At 33.4% G+C, this 18,944-nt stretch overlaps 1 protein-coding gene across 5 annotated transcripts in view; it reads right to left on the reverse strand.

Annotated features, from left to right (window-relative positions):
* Positions 1–204: 204 nt before the first annotated feature.
* Positions 205–18,944, reverse strand: part of PTBP2 (polypyrimidine tract binding protein 2) — an 83,747-nt gene continuing 65,007 nt past the window's right edge. For 2 of the 5 annotated variants that reach the window (XM_004263058.4, XM_033433414.2), the window contains exons 9-14: positions 14,714–14,868; positions 13,216–13,249; positions 12,709–12,801; positions 5,312–5,528; positions 5,133–5,210; positions 205–4,965 (exon numbers count right to left, since the gene is read on the reverse strand). In XM_004263058.4, the coding sequence (XP_004263106.1) occupies positions 4,833–4,965; positions 5,133–5,210; positions 5,312–5,528; positions 12,709–12,801; positions 13,216–13,249; positions 14,714–14,868 (710 nt within the window). In that variant the 3' untranslated portion in view covers positions 205–4,832. The remainder of the gene's footprint in view (positions 4,966–5,132; positions 5,211–5,311; positions 5,529–12,708; positions 12,802–13,215; positions 13,250–14,713; positions 14,869–18,944) is intronic. The other 3 variants (XM_004263059.4, XM_012533520.3, XM_012533516.3) reach the window with 3 other exon arrangements.

Below are 18,944 nucleotides of genomic sequence, written 5' to 3' on the forward strand. Positions count from 1 at the left end.
TTAAGAGGAATACTCTTTCTGTCCACTGAGATGGGAGGGAGGCATTAAGTTGCACGAAGTGTGGCTATAATGTGAAGCTGGAAAGGATATCTTTGTATTTGAGGATCTCACACATAATTTCAGCTTTTAAAATACTAACGGTAGCTCCTTGTTTACTTTTTACATCTTTGCCTTAGGAAAAACTTGAGACTCAAACAACTCATATGGTATTTATTGAAAAGGAACTGATTTAATAACCTTAAAATTGGTTAAATGTCATGAGATTTGATAAGGGGATTATTAATGTCCAGACATCCTAATCGTAACAAAATTTTAAAGTGTGTTGAACAAAATATCATACCATTTAATAAACATCATAAATATTTGCAGTATTTTTTAAGGTACAAAAAAACTTAAGACTACAGAATACAGAACAAATTCTCTTTGAAAAACCACCACTGAACTTAAAACATACTAAATTCAATGTAACGATTACCTGTGGAGAAGGGATATACAGGGGCTAAGATCAGGGAGAGTACATAAAGGATGTCAGTTCAATCTGTAATGTTTTATTTCTTTTAAGTCATATATTAAAATTACACAAAGTATGGAAAGTATTAGGTGGTGAAATAGTAAGTGCATAGCTGTTTATGTTCTTTGTATTTTTCTGCGTGTCTGAACACTTCATTTTGTCCTTAATGTGGGCAATCTGACACTTGACTTTTAACATTAATACTTTATTGGCAAAATCTAAAACAAAAAAAAGATAAAGGGAATAAGTATACTTAGGAGAATAAAGAATAACTCCAAAATTAAGGGTTTTGATAATTGGTACACATATCCTAATACTCTGGCTTAAAACTGAGATTTTCTACTGAATTCTTACCAACAGATTTTCTTGAAACAAATATTTAGCCAAAATAGAAACCTATGTATGTTCAATTTCACTAAACAGTTCCATACCCTTTCCTCCTGAATGAAAAAACATTTTCAGATTTTTGCTCTATTTAAAAATATTAAGGCAGTGAGGAAATATTGTTTGAAGTCCCAAGCTACTCATGAGAATGTCTTTTCTTTTCATATTCTCCAAAGACTTTGTTAAAATTACCTCTGTTTCACAGCAACCTTTAAAGGTATATACACAGAAAATCTCATTTTTAAATGGAGTCCATAATTAAATATGTATCTGTGTTGTGTTACTAGGCTATCTAATAGTTCAAACAGAAAATACAAGGCTAAATCCAGATTCTCCTTTCATTTGGCTTTGGGATGCATTATAGACTTGCATTCTACATCTTTTTGCTTTAGCAGATGTTATCAGTTAAAAACTTTAAAAAAAGTCCTCTGTAGCAAAGAGATATCGGGGTATTATTTATTGTAGATAACTAAGATCTGGCAGACATGAAACTGACATTGCAACTTTTCCTTCTACATAGCAATTTATCAATTGCATAGCATTTCTGCATTCCTACTATTTGAGTTTCACAGTACCCTGTGAGGTGGGAAGAGCAGTACTGCCTACATTTCCCATACACAAGGGATACTGAGGCTTAGAAAAGTAACTTGTCCTTTTCTGCTAACTATATGTTGATCCAAAAATAGAAATAACCAATTACCACAATCTGATTATACTAACCTTATATTTTGAACTTTAAATGCCTCAGAAGTGTTAATATATCCCTAATGTAACTAAATATAATGATTCCTTAGTCCTGGTTAAGCCAGGGTGTTCTTAGCTGCTTTCAAATATTAAATTAGATTTCTAACATTAAATGTAAACTTTATGAATCCATTCCGTAAGCAGGTATTTTGAAACCCATTTTCCAAAATAAATCTTAATGTCAAAAAATCAGTTTCTCAGTTGTAGGAAAAAATAATCAAGTTATCTTTCTTAATATTCAAGGTAAGACCTCTATTAAAAAGCAGCTGCATCTTAAGAACACTTCACAGTTAGCTAGCTCGCTTGAGAGAGAAGACTGAGGCATATGGCGGTAATAATAATGATGACAAAGCTATTATTTTCACCTAATTAAACAATTTACTATATGCTGAGGACTGGGTTAAAATAATGTACGAAAATAAAGCACTTCAAAATGTCAAAATTCTCACTTCACTGGCTTTTGCTTTGGAAGGAAGGTTGCACTGGAGTGCACCCTAAAAGACTGAGGAATCTGACACTCCCTAGGCAGGAAAAACTTGGGTTTCTGGTCACTCCCCCATCAGAAATACTGGGAACTCCTTAGCTCAGTAATTGGAGCAACCCCAGTTCCCACAAACATCTCAGAACTTCTGTTTCTTCTTCCAAGCCAATCCCATCCACAAGGAACTACCTGAAAAACAGATATAGCACCTACTTTCAGATATTTCAACTACCACCCAATACTGAGAAAAACTTCACTTAAAGAAAACTGTTCGATTACTATTCATTCATATTATGGGTTTTTTACAGACTTTTTAGGCTCATGTGCTGTTGCTAGAGTTCTTCTGTACTACAGTGCTATTTTAAGAAAAAAAAAATTGAGATAACTTAGCTTCCAAATCACCCCCCATGTCGACCCAAATGTAAACAATTATTTACTATATTCTTTCTTTCTCGGAAGTGACTGAATTATTGTATTAATAAAGCACACTTAAATGAACTGCATACTCCTTCATTTGTTTTTAACTTTCCTAATGTATGAGTATTGCATAATTGTCAGTTAGAACAAACCTAAGGAACATGTATAACAAAGTTATCAGACACCAAAATGCCTGTTTAAAAAAAAGGTGACCCCCCCAAAATATTGAGTACTACAAATAGCACCCTAATCGAAACCCTTTAAAAAGTGAAAATCGTACCATCACATACTACCCCTTAAACTTTTAAATACCTGAATGTGTATCTTCCTTCCCACCCAAGGCAAAAGCAGATGGTATACTGTTTCTTCCCAGTAACATCAAGTACCCTTTGTTAAAACTCACAAGGTAGGAAATCTTTAGCAGACACAAAAGATGAAAGATGAAACTGCAGCAAGAGAGCATGGCAAATCCAAAAGATCTATTAGTGCATAAATCTACTGGAAAAAAAACAACAACAACAAAAGAGATAGAAAGAATTAACAAGATACAATAAAAGTTATGTCTTTAAAGCAGTAGATTATAACAGGGTGGGAAATGTTTAATATGTGTCCTCCTGAAAAGCAGTTACCATCTTTCAAATTAAAAAAAAACCAGCTGGTATATTTTCACAGCATCTAGATTTATTTATGGTATAAAGCCATAGAATTGTAATATTATTATTCCTTTCCCACCCTGGCAGAGAATAAACATGAATTCAGAAGCACAGTGGAGTGAAAACAAAGAAGAAGAGAGAGAAAAGGCAGCAGAGAAAGACAGAAAAGGTGAATACAGAGCTACAGAAGTGTTTATTGAGCATGCTACAGAGGTAAGCAGAGTACACACAAAAGGAAATTAAACAACCATCAAACCTCCCAACTTTGTTAGAAAATTAATTTTTAATTGTGCCGCTTTCAAACTATACTGAATTTTACATTTCTAAAGATGTAAAAACTCAACTAATAGAAAATATACATGACCATTCTGTCTACATAGATAACAGAATCTATGAACCTTGAAACTAAGTACATCAATTTGAAAAAGTATTGGTCATTTAAACAGAATCAACAATTCAGATTGACAAGAACTGTTCAAATTAATTTGACCTGTAGATTCTGAGCCATGTTTTTATTAAAGTCAAAGTCAGATCTATTCCTAAATACAAAATATTTTGAAGATTTATTAAAACTGAATATTACAATGCAAGGTAAATTAAGACTAAAGGCACATAAACTTTGGTCCCACCTGGTTGTCAGTTTTAGAAAACTGCCACAAAATTAATCTTCCTGCAAATTTTCGCAGTACACTTTCTTTTATCTTTGAAAAATACATGCACCAGTTCCTGAACTAGCTAGACCAGTCTGCACATGCTCAGAAATCCACAACCGTATTCCAAATCTTAATTACAAACTAAGGATGGCAATATATATTTAAATGCACATAAATCATGTCAACTTCAAAAACATCTACGAAAAATATTCAGCCACAAACAAGACATTACTTAGTGCTGACATTTATATGATACGTCCCACAAGAGTGTGTACAAAAAGGTTAAGATTCCACAATGCTTTCCACGTAGGGCTCAAACTTACAGAAATCACTTTGTTGTCTTAAGAAATTAATACTCTGCATCTTGTTAATTTTAACTAATGCCTACATTCATAACTGAATCTAGACCAGAATTGTGAGATACAAAAGGCCAATGTTTTTTTTTAAAGCAATAAAGCCTAAGGTAGTAAAAACTAAAAAAATGCTGCTTTATTCTTTCAGTATTATGTATCTTATTTGATTAAATAGAAAGAAATGTGACAAGCCAATAATTCAAAATAAGTTCCAAGCAGGAGAAACAAAAACTTAACCCTTTTTACACACCCCTGCCTAAACATATTGTTAATTCCCATTTAACAATGTGCCCTAGACAACCAATTCCTTTCTTCTAGTAAATGCACAATAGCAACACTAGTTTTCCTTTTTAAGGCACGTATGTCAACTAAGTTGAAAAAGGAAAGTAAAATTAAAATTTTAAACAGACAATAAAAATGGCTTCTCTACAGAACAGATGAAAAAGAGCAGTTAATAACTCTGCCTTTACATATGCCATTTCTTTTTATAACCAAGGAATGATAACAGCATGGGAAAAAAGAAAAGAAAAAAGAAAACAACAAAAAAAATCAAACTCTGGTCCCCACTTTTCTGAACAGTCAATAGGTGTTGACACCAAACAATGTGATTCATCGCCAATCTTCATCTCCCCTTTTTTAAATTGTTGACTTGGAGAAAGACACTCTCAGATGATGGTTTTCACCAAGGTTATAATTATGAAGATCAATCAAGGCCTGAATAGCTTCTTCCACTGTTGCCATCTGAAGAAGAGCCATTTTGTGATCTCTTCTGAAACAAAAGTATGAAATTAGATACTTCATAAAAATTAGGAAGGGCTTAAATACTTAACTTTTGCCCATTCCAGAAGCAAAGACGTCTAGAAACAAAAAGAACTACTTGAAGAAAACTTTTACTTCTATCAAGTCACTAATTTAAAGACAAGAAAGCTTGCTTACTGAAAAAACTTAAATGCTTTCACAGTGCCCCCAGTGTTAGCAAACAGTGTTCGTAGATCCTCTTCTGCTACTGAAGGACTGGGAAAATTAGAGAAAAAGAGTAACAATTAATAAAAAATGTTTGTATTTTCTTCCTAAAATGTATATCCTTAATAAACTACTCCAGCTTTAATACTTACGGGATATTGGATAGGTGAAGGGTTGCAGAAGGAGGAAAAATGTTCTGAAAATTTTTGGATCCAGGTTTCTTGAAACGATGCAGTGGGGAATTACCAAAATCTTTTGTTAGCCCTTGATCATCAAGTCCCTCTCGAGGTAGTTGTACAGTCTGATGTTTAGACAGAGTAACACGAATAATTTTCCCATACATCTTCTGTCCATTAAGATGATTCATGGCTATAAAGGGGAAGAATGCCTATTAAAAAACAGTATCAAGGTTCAAAGCAAAAATAATTCTCATTTTAGAAAAGTTGAAATATCTGAATTCTGTTATGATTTTAAAATAAATCATGAATTTACAACAGCCACTGGTGACAAAACAAGTTCATTTGCACTAGACAAGGCACTGAGGCAAAAAAGCCAGCTTCTTTTATAGAACGAAAATCCAAAATGTGAGTCTCTCTCTTCCTTGACAGTCCTGCTAAATGCCCAAGAAAGAAACTTAGTACTCATCTGTAACATTTTCTCCCTGCTGATCTATATCCTAATTGCCAAGTCCTACCATACCCATCCTCTTAATTACTCTCAAATTCATCTTCTATTTCTACACTTTTCACTGCCATTATTTTTTTATCTGGATAACTCAGTCAGTCTCCTAATTTGTCTTGTTGGATTTTTCTCTACTTTTCTCCAATCCATTCCATACAAATCTATGTCACTACCTGCTTAAAACCCTTAGGGATAAAGTCTAAACTTACTCTTTAACATGGCTTATGTGCCTTTCTCAGTCTGACCCTAACATCTCTATCAAGCATCCCTGAAAACACATTTATTGATGATATACAATACTAACCACTTTGTTAATGCTGAGAATCAAGTGGTAAGACAAGAACCATCCTAGCCCTCCTCATGGAACCTACAGTATCTTAGTACTGTATTCCTTGTACTTAATGTTCCAGGTGTACAAAACGTATTTTCTTAAACACTAGTTTTTTTACCTTTAGCCCCATGTGCATGCTTTTCTATTTATAACAATTTCCTATCTCCTTCACTATCCCTCCTAATCTATTTATCCTTTAGTATTACTTCCTCAAGAGGGCCTTTTCTTCATCATCTAGAAAAGGTTCAGAACCTCACTAGATACTCCCCCATGCAGTACCCTTTATTTATTTTCATAAATCATTACATTTTAATTATTTATATCCTCCTTCAGACTGTAAGATACATGAAAGCAGGAACCAGTGTCTCTCCCCACAGCACACAGCACAGTGCCTAAACACAGAACATCACATAGCTACTTCTTGAGGCAGCAGTTGGGTTACTTTTCAACTAAAAGAACTGGTCTGAGATTAGAGAACAGTTATACGTTTTATGTTTTATTCACTAGTCACAACTGAAGAAAACCATGTCATAAGTCATATTGAAGGTCTATTTGACTACTCAAATCAAAGTATTAGAGTATTAAACAGAGAGGTAAAGGCAATATGGAAGAGCAGGAAATTGAGAATAAAATCCCTACTCTCAAATGTTTTAATTTGATTAGTATACTACAGTACACAGTCTGACACAGGAGATACCCGGAATTTGTTAAATCCATGCATCTTGTCATACTTACTTGTATAGAATAAACCAGTTAAATATAAAACAGGTCTGAAAAGGAAAATGCTATAGAAGTATAAGGTACCATTCCAAAAAATCTTTTTCATTTATAGCTTCCCTAATTTGTAAAAATAAGTTTACTATTCCAGTTATAAGATAAATACTAAGGATGTAGTGTACAACATGATAAACATAATTTTAACACTGCTGTATGTTATACATGAAAGTTAAGAGACTAAACCCTAGGAGTTCTCATAACACAAATTTTTCTATTTCTTTTATAACTATATGAGATGATGGATGTTCACTAAATTTACTGTGATAACCAACTCATGATGTATACAAATCAAATCATTAATGCTGTACCTCTTACACAGTGCTGTATAACTGTAAAACTGGAAGGAAAAAAAAGTTTACTCTTCCTGATTTACTGCAGTGTTATACATTTGTAATAGTTTTTTCTTAGATTTTCAACTGAGGCTAATAAAAAAAATAAGCTGTCAGGCCTTAACTTCCTTACACTGTATTTTGCGTATACTTATAAAATCAACTCAATTATCCATAGTGATGGTATGTAAACTCCTTTTATAATAAAGCTTACTTGAATTATAAAATATTTTTAAGGTTCTATTAATTTTGTTGTTTTAAGTGAACAGAACTTTGCTTATGATAAAGTGCTATTAGCTATTACCTCATACAAAATGTGTTATAAGGAATGAGTTTTGGGAATAAAGTGGCATAAAGAAGTACACTAAGGTTGTCATAAGAAAAGGTGTATTAGTGCAGCTTTTGAGAAGTTATAAAAATACTACACAAACAGTTGAGCTTTGAGATACTGAAGGGCACAAATAACAAGAGGTCCTAGGCATAGTAAGTAACTGCACCAAGAGGAGATGGATGATAGAGAAATGGGGTCAAAAATAAAGCAAAATAACCAAACAGCTAACTCAGAAAGTAACCACGTAATACGGGAGATTCTAGTCAGCTGATTGCTGATAAAAGGATGTGAGTAAATTTAAAGTGGATGGGGGTTAAGGAAAGGGGTAATTAGAATACTGGGGCTTTTAAGGGTATTAAACAATAAAAAGCTCATCAAAAATGGAGGTATATATATTGATTAAACAAAGCAGAAGGAAATGATTAGAAAAATTTTAAATGAATCAAGTTTAAATAACAGGACTCTAATATCTTGAAATCTGTTCCAAGAAATATGGCATCAATGAACAAAGCAATCAATGATCAAGAAGAAAAAAGTCAATGTTGCATAGTGGAAACGTCATTTTTGGTCGAGTATTATTTTCTACCTCTCCCTTTAACTCTGAAAATAGTAATGAATAACGAGAAATTAAAAGATGGTAAAAAAAAATACGTAGTTTACATAATGTGGAACTAGAACTATATCAATAATTATCCCCTTTATAATTAAAAATAGTGTTGCCTCTCCCATTAAAAAAAAAATGAATCTTGATATCCACTTGTTTATTAGTCTTGTCAAAGGACCCAACTTTTAGCTTTATTTTTTTTTTCTCTCAACTGTCTTCTATACCATTGATTTCTAGTCTTGTCTTTATTATCTCTTTTCCTTGGGTTTATGCCATTATTCTTTTTTTTTCTAAATTATTTATTTACTTATTGGCTGTGTTGGGTCTTCGTTGCCGTGTGCGGGCTTTCTCAAGTTGCGGCGAGCAGGGGGCTACTCTTTGTTGCGGTGCGCAGGCTTCTCATTGCAGTGTCTTGTTGCAGAGCATGGACTCTAGGCATGCAGGCTTCAGTAGTTGTGGTATGTGGGCTCAGTAGTTGTGGCTCACAGGCTCTAGAGCGCAGGCTCAATAGTTGTGGCGCATGGGCTCAGTTGTTCCCCGGCATGTGGGATCTTCCCAGACCAGGGCTCAAACCCGTGTCCCCTGCATTGGCAGGCAGGTTCTTTTTTCTTATAAATTTATTTATTTATTTTTGGCTGCACTGGGTCTTTGTTGCTGCATGCGGGCTTTCTCTAGTTGGAGCGAGTGGGGGCAGTATCTTCGCTGCAGTGCACGGGCTTCTCATTGCGGTGGCTTCTCTTGTTGCAGAGCACGGGCTCTAGGGCGAACGGGCTTAGTTGCTCCCCAGCACGTGGGATCTTCCTGGACCAGGGCTTGAACCTGTGTCTCCTGAATTGGCAGGCAGATTTTTAACCACTGTGCCACCAGGAAAGCCCAGGAAGGTGGATTCTTAACCACTGTGCCAGCAGGGAAGTCCCTATACCATTATCCTTAACAGTTAAAACATTCTGTAAAACATCACTTTCACTGTACCACACATACTAATATGTACAGTACTTTTATTACCATTTAATTTTACATATTTTAAAATTCCCATTAAAATAACTTCTTTGAGACATGAGATATTGGAATTATTTTTCAATTTCCAGATACCTGGAGATTTTAAATGTATCTTTCTGTTATTAACTCTTTAACTTAACTGCGCAGTAGTCAGAGAATTTGGTCTGTATGATACTTACTCTCTGAAATTTACTGAAGCTTGCTTTATAGTTTAGTTTGTGATCACTTTCTGTAAGCATTCCTTGTGTACTTAAAAAGAATGTGTTGGATGTATAACTATTAGATGCCTAATTCTATATATGTGTAATTCTGTTAATCTAATTGTGCTGTATCATTTGCATCTTGCTGATTTTTTTGGGGGGGTTTCTGCCTGACATAATTCAGCAAGGTGTATAAAAACCTCCATTATCGTGGTGAATTTGCTCAATTCTCCCTGCAGTTCTATCCATTTATAATTTACACATTTTGAAGCTATTTCATTAGGCACACATACACATAAAACTTGTCATCTTCTTGGTGAACTAATAAATCTTTTATCAATAATCTTTATCTTAAATGAATATAGGTACATAAGTTTTCTTTTGCTTATTACCTGTCAATTATCCTTTTTATATCCCTTTACTTTCAATCTTTCTTACATCTTTGCACCTCACATCTCTTGTAAATAGGTGGCTTTTAAAAAATCAAATCTGTCTTTTAATTGATGCATTTACTCCTTTACATCTGTTGTTATTGTTGATACATCTGGACTTGATTCTATCATTACTTTCAAATTTCTATTTTCCCCCATTTTCTCCATATCATTTGCTATTTTTCCCTCCTTTCTTTTGACTGTTTTTTTGGGGGAAGGTCTATTGAGAGCTCCCTTCTATGAGACCAGCAATACCTCAAAGTGCGACTTAGAGTTCTCCATTACTCACAGTAATGAAGAAGTGAAAGCCAATATATACACATACTTAAAAATTGCTCAAATATCACAACACCAGAGTTACATGATTCCTACTCCCTTTACAGCACACTTCGCTAGATATAATTTAGTAGTTAAAGAAGAAGTAAGTTTACTTTTGAGATGGCAGCTACATATTAAATAAGAACAGTTGAGGCTTTCTTATAAGTAGGTCTTGAAAATATGAATTGGAGAAACAAGATAATTATTTTAACAAGGAACTACTCTTTGACATTTCCTTAGAACTCATTTACTTTAATCGCTGAAGATCAGTACACTACTTCAAAACATAATTTACAAATTATATTATTCCTAAAATATCCAATTTAAGAAAATTCCAGTATCAATTAAATAGGTTATGGTAGAAATTGAAACATCTTAATGTTTGCAAATTTTAAAACTCTAGTCTAAAATGATTTAACATGGCCTCTAAGATTTGCAACAATCCCATTCACACTTGTATACTACTAACTATACCTTGCCGTTTATTTCTCCCATACTACTTCCTGAGCATAAAAACATCTGCCTATATTATAAAACAATGAGTATTTCCAAACAGAGTCCCATGAAAACCAAAAAGAATGAGAACAGAGCCCATAAAAAAAGCATACTACATTTAAAAAAATTTCACTTATTTTTTTCAATAGCGCACCCTAGTTTTGTATAGGATTTGTGTGTTTGTGTGTGTGCTATAAAGGCATTAAAGGTGCAAGTACATATTTTTATGGACATATACTTCAAGAAAGCAAAATTTAACCTGGCAGCAATGAGAAATAATAAATTATTTGCCACTACATATAGTTTGAAACCTATAAATCATGCTATTAGTAAGTCAAAGCTTTAGTAAAAAAATTTTATAAAAATTAGGGGTAAAAGATTTATCAATGTTAAGTATTGTTAGGCACTGAACTGTATTCTCCCAAAAGTGATATATGGAAGCTTTAATCCCTCAATGTGACTACCTGGAGGCAGGGCCTTTAAGGGGGTAATTTAGGTTAAATGAGGTCACACGGGTGAGGCCCTAATCCAATAAGACTGGTGTCCTTATAAGTACAGGAAGAGAAATCAGAGCCTCAGAGGCTGAGAAAAGGCTCAGAGGAAAGGCCATGTGAGGACATATGGAGAATGGAGCTGTCTGAAAGCCAGGAAGAAAGTCCTCACCAGAAACCAAATCTATTGGCACCTAACTACTGGCCTCCAGAACTATAAGAAAATAAATTTCTGTTGTTTTAGCCACTCAGTCTGTGGTATTTTGTTATGGCAGCCCAAACAGACTAATACAAGTATAGCAAAAATTAAATTATCAGTTATCTAGTCCTTACATAAAACAAAACCAAAAATATCGTGAAACATTTGGTTAAATTCTACCTCAGGTACTTCTCAACCGTAATGATTGCGTATCCTTTATTTACATGAGGGTAATGCCACCCACAGCTCACACAATGAGGAAGAAAATCAAACATTTAAGAATGCTTTGTCAACTATGAAACAAAAACTGTAAAATGCTACTTGCAAAGTTTATAAAAACAATGGCAATGACTACACCCACCAGAGTACAGAAGTGTACACAAGCAGAGGAAGAAGAAAAGATTTAATTAGCATCTATGACATCATCAGCACTTTTATATAACTTCCACTAAAGATGGATAATAGCTGGTAAGAAACACAGAATTTCAAACTTACTTCTGACTCCAAAGGCTAAAAGGTCTAGTTCATCATGTTCTTAGTTTGTGAGTCTCACTGGATATAATAGCAAAAATACACTAGTTTTTACCCCAAAAATGGCAAATTTCAAAATTAATAACGTGAGTACACCCAATCTAAAGTACCATCATCGCCAAATCTCAACTAACAGAATTATAAGCTAAGAACATATTGACTTTACAGTCAATCACACCATGAATATGCAGCTACATTCTAGATTTATGTGATTTGGCTTTGTGCATGAATTCAAACGAGATGTTAATTAAGTCATCAATTATTTATCTAATAGTATAAGTGTAACTTGTCTGAAGTACATTTTAAGATTTCAAAAAGGATTAACAGTGGGATATTTGGTGTAAATTTTTCATTTTGTTAAGAACCTGGTATCTCTAAAATACATTTCCCATGTGACTCTTTACTAAGTTTAGTTAAATACTTGCAAATGACTTTAGAAGAATTAAAATAACACAGCGTTAATCAGGATTCCGTGGACTATATGAACTGTTAACTTTGATTACAAGGAGTATCCAGGAATGAAAAACACTAAGGATCTTTAATATGTATGTCATAATTCTTATGTGAAATTGTTATTGTAATTTTGAAGCCAAAACATTTCTTCCTTAGACTCCACACAAGAAATGGTTAAGAGGACAGCAGAAAAATACAAATATGTTCATCATGTACAACTATTCATGTTAAAATATGAAAATTAACATGACATTTTGAACCCTGGCTATTAATAAATGGCTTCTTACTAACATAAAGAGTTTGTTTATATTCACAGGTTTAGATTATATATTTGAAATCAGATTTGAAGATGTATAGATAACATATAATTTAATCTTACCCAGTTGTGATTGGTTTCCATCAGCCATCTGTATTAGAGCACTGTCTTTCTTGTTGTACAAAATCTTCACACGCTGCACATCTCCATAAACACCTTATTTTAGAGCCACAGAGAGGTAATCCAAAAATGGAATTAATTTTACGTGCAAGTCAGCTAAACATTATCTTTCTGACATATTAATGAAACATTCAGACATCAACATGATCACTCAAACTCATCATTCTCACAAATGAATAAAGAAGATCAAGATTTTGAACAGTGAATTTTGAAAAGAATAATCTCTGATAAACCCTCAAAGCTATGTGAATGATATTAAATTAAAGATCATGCAAAATAAATCAGCATGCATTAAAACAAATTTTGTGTCTATGGAGAGTTTTAAATAGCAAAGAAAAATAGCAAAAGATTTACTATTCAACTTTAAGCCAAAGTGCTAGCTACAAATAAGAATTAAGGTGAAACAAAAATCAAATCAATAATAAAAGTATAGTGCTAACAATAACATACCGAAGAGGGTAAACAGACTTTGGGGCGTAACCATCTTTAGAAGGAGAGAAGAGCAAGCAGCGTAAGACAAGAAGAGAGAAGAGTCGAGGAAGAGCGGAGATGAACAGATCATCCATAACGAAGGGTGGTTCCCGCAGAATGGTGAGGTGGTCATGGATCATGGTTCAAGGCGGTTAATTGGGGCAAGTTGGTCCGAGGAACATTTGTTCAAGCACAGAAGCATGAACACAGGGAATGGAGACAGGGGATGAAGACAAGGACAAGGAAAATAAAGGATAAGACAGGGAAGGGAATGGGCATTTGGGAAAAGACAAGGAAAGGGAAGGTGAACACACAGGGAAAAAGGATGAAATGGGGAAGGGAAACAGCAATGCAGAAGAAAAAAATAAGGAATTGGGGAACAAAAAAAAAATAAAATATAGGTCAGTACATAGGAAATGCAGGATTTGGTCAGAAAATGGTTGGTTTATGTACTGTACAAGAAAAACTGAGTAAAATGTAGTCATCCAAGACAAATATGGGTAAAGTACATCTATATCAAAGAGTAAATTACAGCATTTCATCTCAACATAGGGAAGGAAAGCATGCACAGGAATTTTAAACTTTGAACTTTAACTGCATAAGCATGGCTGGTTATGAAATGCAGGCAAAATTCTTAAGAGAAAAACAAAGGCACTCTGATTCAAACATTTTAGCATGCAGAACTATGGATGACAATAGTACTAAATGATAAAACAGCTTAATGTTCATATTAACAGAGGCCAATTAAAAATGAAATATTCAAATTAGACATCATAAACTGATACATTGAGCTTCCCACATTTCATACCAGCTTCCATAGCAATCAAAATAAAATATACCAGACATAAAATGTACAACTAAAGAAAATAACTCAGCAATAAACTTTATTTAAGGGGGTGGGAGGGGTTCAGGGAGGGGTAAAGTTGAAAAATATTTTTAGAAGACAATGACTAATAACTGCAAAGAAAAAATTACTAAGAAAGACTGGAAGAGTGCCTCGTCAAGATCTTTGGAAGAACCTTCAAAGAAAAATGTATTAGAGTAGTTCACATAAAATAAGATTTAAAAAAATGCAATGACACATAAGCATGAAATGAACAAGCAAATAATTAGAAAAGGCAAAGAGCAAAATTGTTTTACAGTTACATCTGCAAATTAGATCACATTTGCCTTTTGAGAACAACAAAAAGATAAAAAGCCAAACTACAGTACTTCACCATATTTTTCTTAGGAAAAATAGGTAGTTAGGTTAAAAAATATATATATATATATAAAAAAAGAGATATGACTGTCTACGGAAATAAAGTATTACCTAAACAAGTACATAGATTTTATTCGGAAGTAGAAACACACAGAAAATACTTTGACTAATGAATGTACATAAAAAGAAAGGCAAGTGCAAAATGAAATAAACATGAAAAACTTTCACAAATGAAATGGAGGTAAAAAATAAACACTAGAAAATTATTTTACTAACCTCTTCATTTAAATTGCTAACCAACAGGACTGTATTGCCACCAGCTGAGACTCCAGGCATACCCACTCGGCCAGCAGCAGCTGCAGCAGCTGCTGCAGCAGCATTTGGAATAGCCAAAGGACTCAGAGCTCCTGGAACAGCTGCAACAGGAAGCCCTAATTTTAAAATAAAGCATATTTTACGAAACACACACAAGTCGTTTACAAAAACCAATTTAAGCACGATGGCTGCACGGCTTAGGGCTGACCGTTCCAAATGGTTCCTGAAAGTTAATTTTTATAACATTTAGAAAAATTAGTTGCTGATAAGTAGTAGATAAAATTAATTGGTTTCAATGAAATCATTAAATATTAGAACTAAGGTACATACCTGTATTATGTTAAAAAAAATTAAATATACAACATTCCATTTCCTATGGAAAAGCAAACACAGCATAAAGAATATACCTCCAAGTCAGAGACTTGAAAAATTCACTTCCATGGTTCATAGTGAGGAGCCAAATCTAAAAAAAAATCATCTTCAACATAACAGTAACTCACTTTTTTATACAAGTGCTACCTTCTTTATAAACGTGCTTGAAATTAGACAAATAATTACAGCTTACAAAACATATATAGTAAGTCCTTCACTTTTAGAGACAAAATCACCCTGAACATCATTATTTAATTAATTCAAGTGACCTAAAGAAAATCTTACCATAATCTGTTTTCCTTAATTCCACACTCAAATAGGTATAACACAAGTTTCTCAATTACAACACTTCCCCCGTAGAAAGAATGAGAAAAAGTCTCTATTATCACACAAGCTTTCTCTTTCAATATTTTCCTATCCTTTACCTACCAGTTTTAACATTTCCTTCTTATTTCTACTGTTCTACTTTCCAGTCTTACTGTTGTTCTGTCATCTTCAGGATTCTTCATTTATTCCATGGAATTCCCTTTGTCTCAGCATCTTTATCCGTATTTCAATTATCAATAAACTTGGATTCCTTTCATCCCTTAAATTCTTACATACCAGCTTATTTCTCAATAAATATTAGTTCACTAAAGAAATGAGTTATATGTTCTTTTTTTTCCTTCTCATGATAAAGGCGACAAACATTCAACCTACATGAAGTTAATTCATGACATACCTGGGTAGAACTGGCCCTTAGTACTGTTGTCCCATAAGTTCATGTTTTATTTCTTCTTTTCTCTTTCCAGCTTTCTTGTACATGTCATAAGGATGTGCTGTTACCTCTGGTTTCAGACGTTACTCTTTTAGCCAAGTTTGTTTATCTTTTTACTTTACAGAAACTATGACCTTTCATTGGCAGGGTGAACAGCTCTTGAAGACTGACAATTCTTAACTTCTTTAGTTTTTGACTTACAAAATTTTTCCCTCCCAATCTCCTTTTATCTTTTCTGAGTACCTCCCCCATCAGTAGAATGGTGTTTCTCACTTACATTCTTGCTCTGTATGAGTTTATTTTACAGTCCCCCACACCACCACTCCACATACCATTTTTGCGGATTCCCTCCCCCCCATCTTTTTTTCTTATTTCTCCTCTTTTATTTTTTAGATTTTACTTTTTGTTTTGGAAATTTTCCAACATATACAAAAGTAGAGAGACTAGAATAATGAGCCCCATGTATCCACAATTGTTTACCAATTATTAACTCATGGCCAATCGTGTTGTATCTACTCGCAAATTTCATTTTTAAAGTAAATCCAGAAATAAGGATCTAATTTTAAAATAGAAACTTCTCACGTCTAATAATTACTCATGCATAATAGACTTTAGTGCCTTTTAGGATCCACCACTTTAACTATTCTATGGTATTACTAACTTCTCAATGTTAAATATAATAGCTCTCATTACATTTGATAGGCTGTTTCCATTTAACATTCAATGGATATCTTAAAATGCTGCCACTGTAAGATACATTCCTAATTCCTAGGTATGTACTCACAGTCATTTTGATCTTGCATACTCTTATTAGACATGTAGTTAGATTCCAAAACTTATAGTTCTAAGTTACTTATCATTTGTCTTTCTCTGTTGATATTTCAAGAAAAATTACTAATTCATGAAACACATATAAAACATCAATACATTTGATATATCAGTCTAAACACAACAGTCTAAACACTTCATTTTTGCAGAAAATGGTTTCTTCTAAAATACATCTCTACCATGCCAATATACAATTAAACATCATAATACTTCACCAAAATATTCAATGATGAAAAATTTATTCAAAGAAACTTTAAGTCTGGGATTTGTAATGGAGATACCGTGGTAGCACAATATTATTTAAAACATCAAGACATCATGGAAAAATAATCACTGAGAATTAAAATAATTAACATTAATTAAAAAATGGTAATTAAGAATTAAGAGACTAGGCTAAAGCCCTTTTTGAAGTGTGAGAGACTTAAAAAAAAAGAATGCCACGTTTTAATAAACAACATTACACTTTAGTAAAAATAAGACTTAATTTTCTTGTGAAAATATTCGTGAAATTTTGTGGCTCCAAGTAGATACAATTTATCTCCTTCTAGTAAGGAGATAATGGAAAGCTCAGCAAAATGTGGAATGTAAGCTATGAGGTCCCCACTGTTCTTGCTACTATCCAAATGCTACTTCATAATCTCCCTACTTCTCCATTTATTCTCACCATTCTGGGTCACTTGCTACTAAAGTCAGATGATCTATCCTCTTGCCAAATGTTCTTTCTTCATTTTAGGCAGCCCAGAGCATGATGCAAAAGTACTTCAAGAGATGAGGGCAGTCACTGTCCTTAGCACCACTAGCATGTATTTCTCTTCCACTATTTCTTCTCCTAGTCTGGTAACTTAGAAAAACTATTTCAGTCACCTTTCACAGTTCCAAATCACTAAAATAGTCTTGACGTTTTTATTGGACTTTTAAAGCCTCTAAGGATAGTTTCCACCATTTCCTTCAGTATACTCTTCTCTAAAAAATTATTTTGTCAATAAGGTAATTTTTTTTTTTTAGGTTTAATCTCAGTGTTGTCTGCTACACAAAAATATAAAAACCTACGAAGTATTTCATGATGTACTATTATAATGAATTCTGAAAAGGAATCGTGCACTGTACTTTTCATATTAATGTTAACTCCTAGCTGTGAGAGAAAATACATTTACTATCTTCCCTTTGTAAAAAAACATATAAAACACGTTATGCACACTGGCTCTAATGGATTACTTTTAGCTGTAGAAATTATTTTAATTTTAATGATTTACGTCTTCAAGGCAGCAGGTATGCTGTAAAAAACACTATTTATGCATATTGAGATGGGGGATAAAAATGTGTTTTACTTTCAGTATTGTTGTAAGAATCAAATAATGTCAAAGAGCTTCATAAACTGCCACATGAAAAGGAAGGTGTCACAGGGATCCCCCTTCTATGTGAAATGATCTTCATCGGCTGGGCCACCCAGAATTTTGAGTGATTCAGCAATTTTATAAATTTCTTATATTAGTTCTGACACATTACTAGCCCCCTTCTCCCTGAGACTGATGGCCACACTGCCATGTACCTATCTGATAGAGATTCAAAGTCCACAGGGATGAAGTGATTACAAATTATGCATCTGTCTATCCCTCTATCCCTCAGGTCATATTTTGCTGAGGTACACAGACATCCCTAACCTTGTCCATTACAACTGAAGAATTAAACTGTTCTTGATAACATCTTAAATCATTTGCAAATTTTATCTATAATTTTTAATAAACTTTTACTTTAGAACAGTTTTAGATTTACAGAAAAATTAAAAATTCTCCACAGTTCTTATAACCTTGGGCACCCCTTTTCCCCCATTATTAATATCTTACTATAGCATGATATAGTTATATATCATATATATTATAAATAGATATATTGTACTATCATACAATAGTATGATATATGTTCCAACTAATCAGCCAGTATTAATGTTATTATTAATTAAGGTCCATAAAGTATTCAGATTTCCTTAATTTGCATCTAATGTCCTTTTTTTGTTTCAGGATGCCGTTATTAGATTTAGTCATACCTCCTTAGGCTCCTCTTGACTACGACAGTTTTATCCATGCTTTTTAGAGATGCAGAATTTGTTCTATCCTTTCATTTCCTATTCTGAAACATCTATCCAAAGTCAATTACATCATATCTTTTGGTCTTAAAGTTCTTTCCCCTGTTTTTGGTCTTACACTTCTTTTCCCTGTTCAAGACATCTGGTGGTTG

This window comes from Orcinus orca, chromosome 1 (assembly GCF_937001465.1).
Source record: "Orcinus orca chromosome 1, mOrcOrc1.1, whole genome shotgun sequence".
NCBI lineage: Eukaryota > Metazoa > Chordata > Mammalia > Artiodactyla > Delphinidae > Orcinus > Orcinus orca.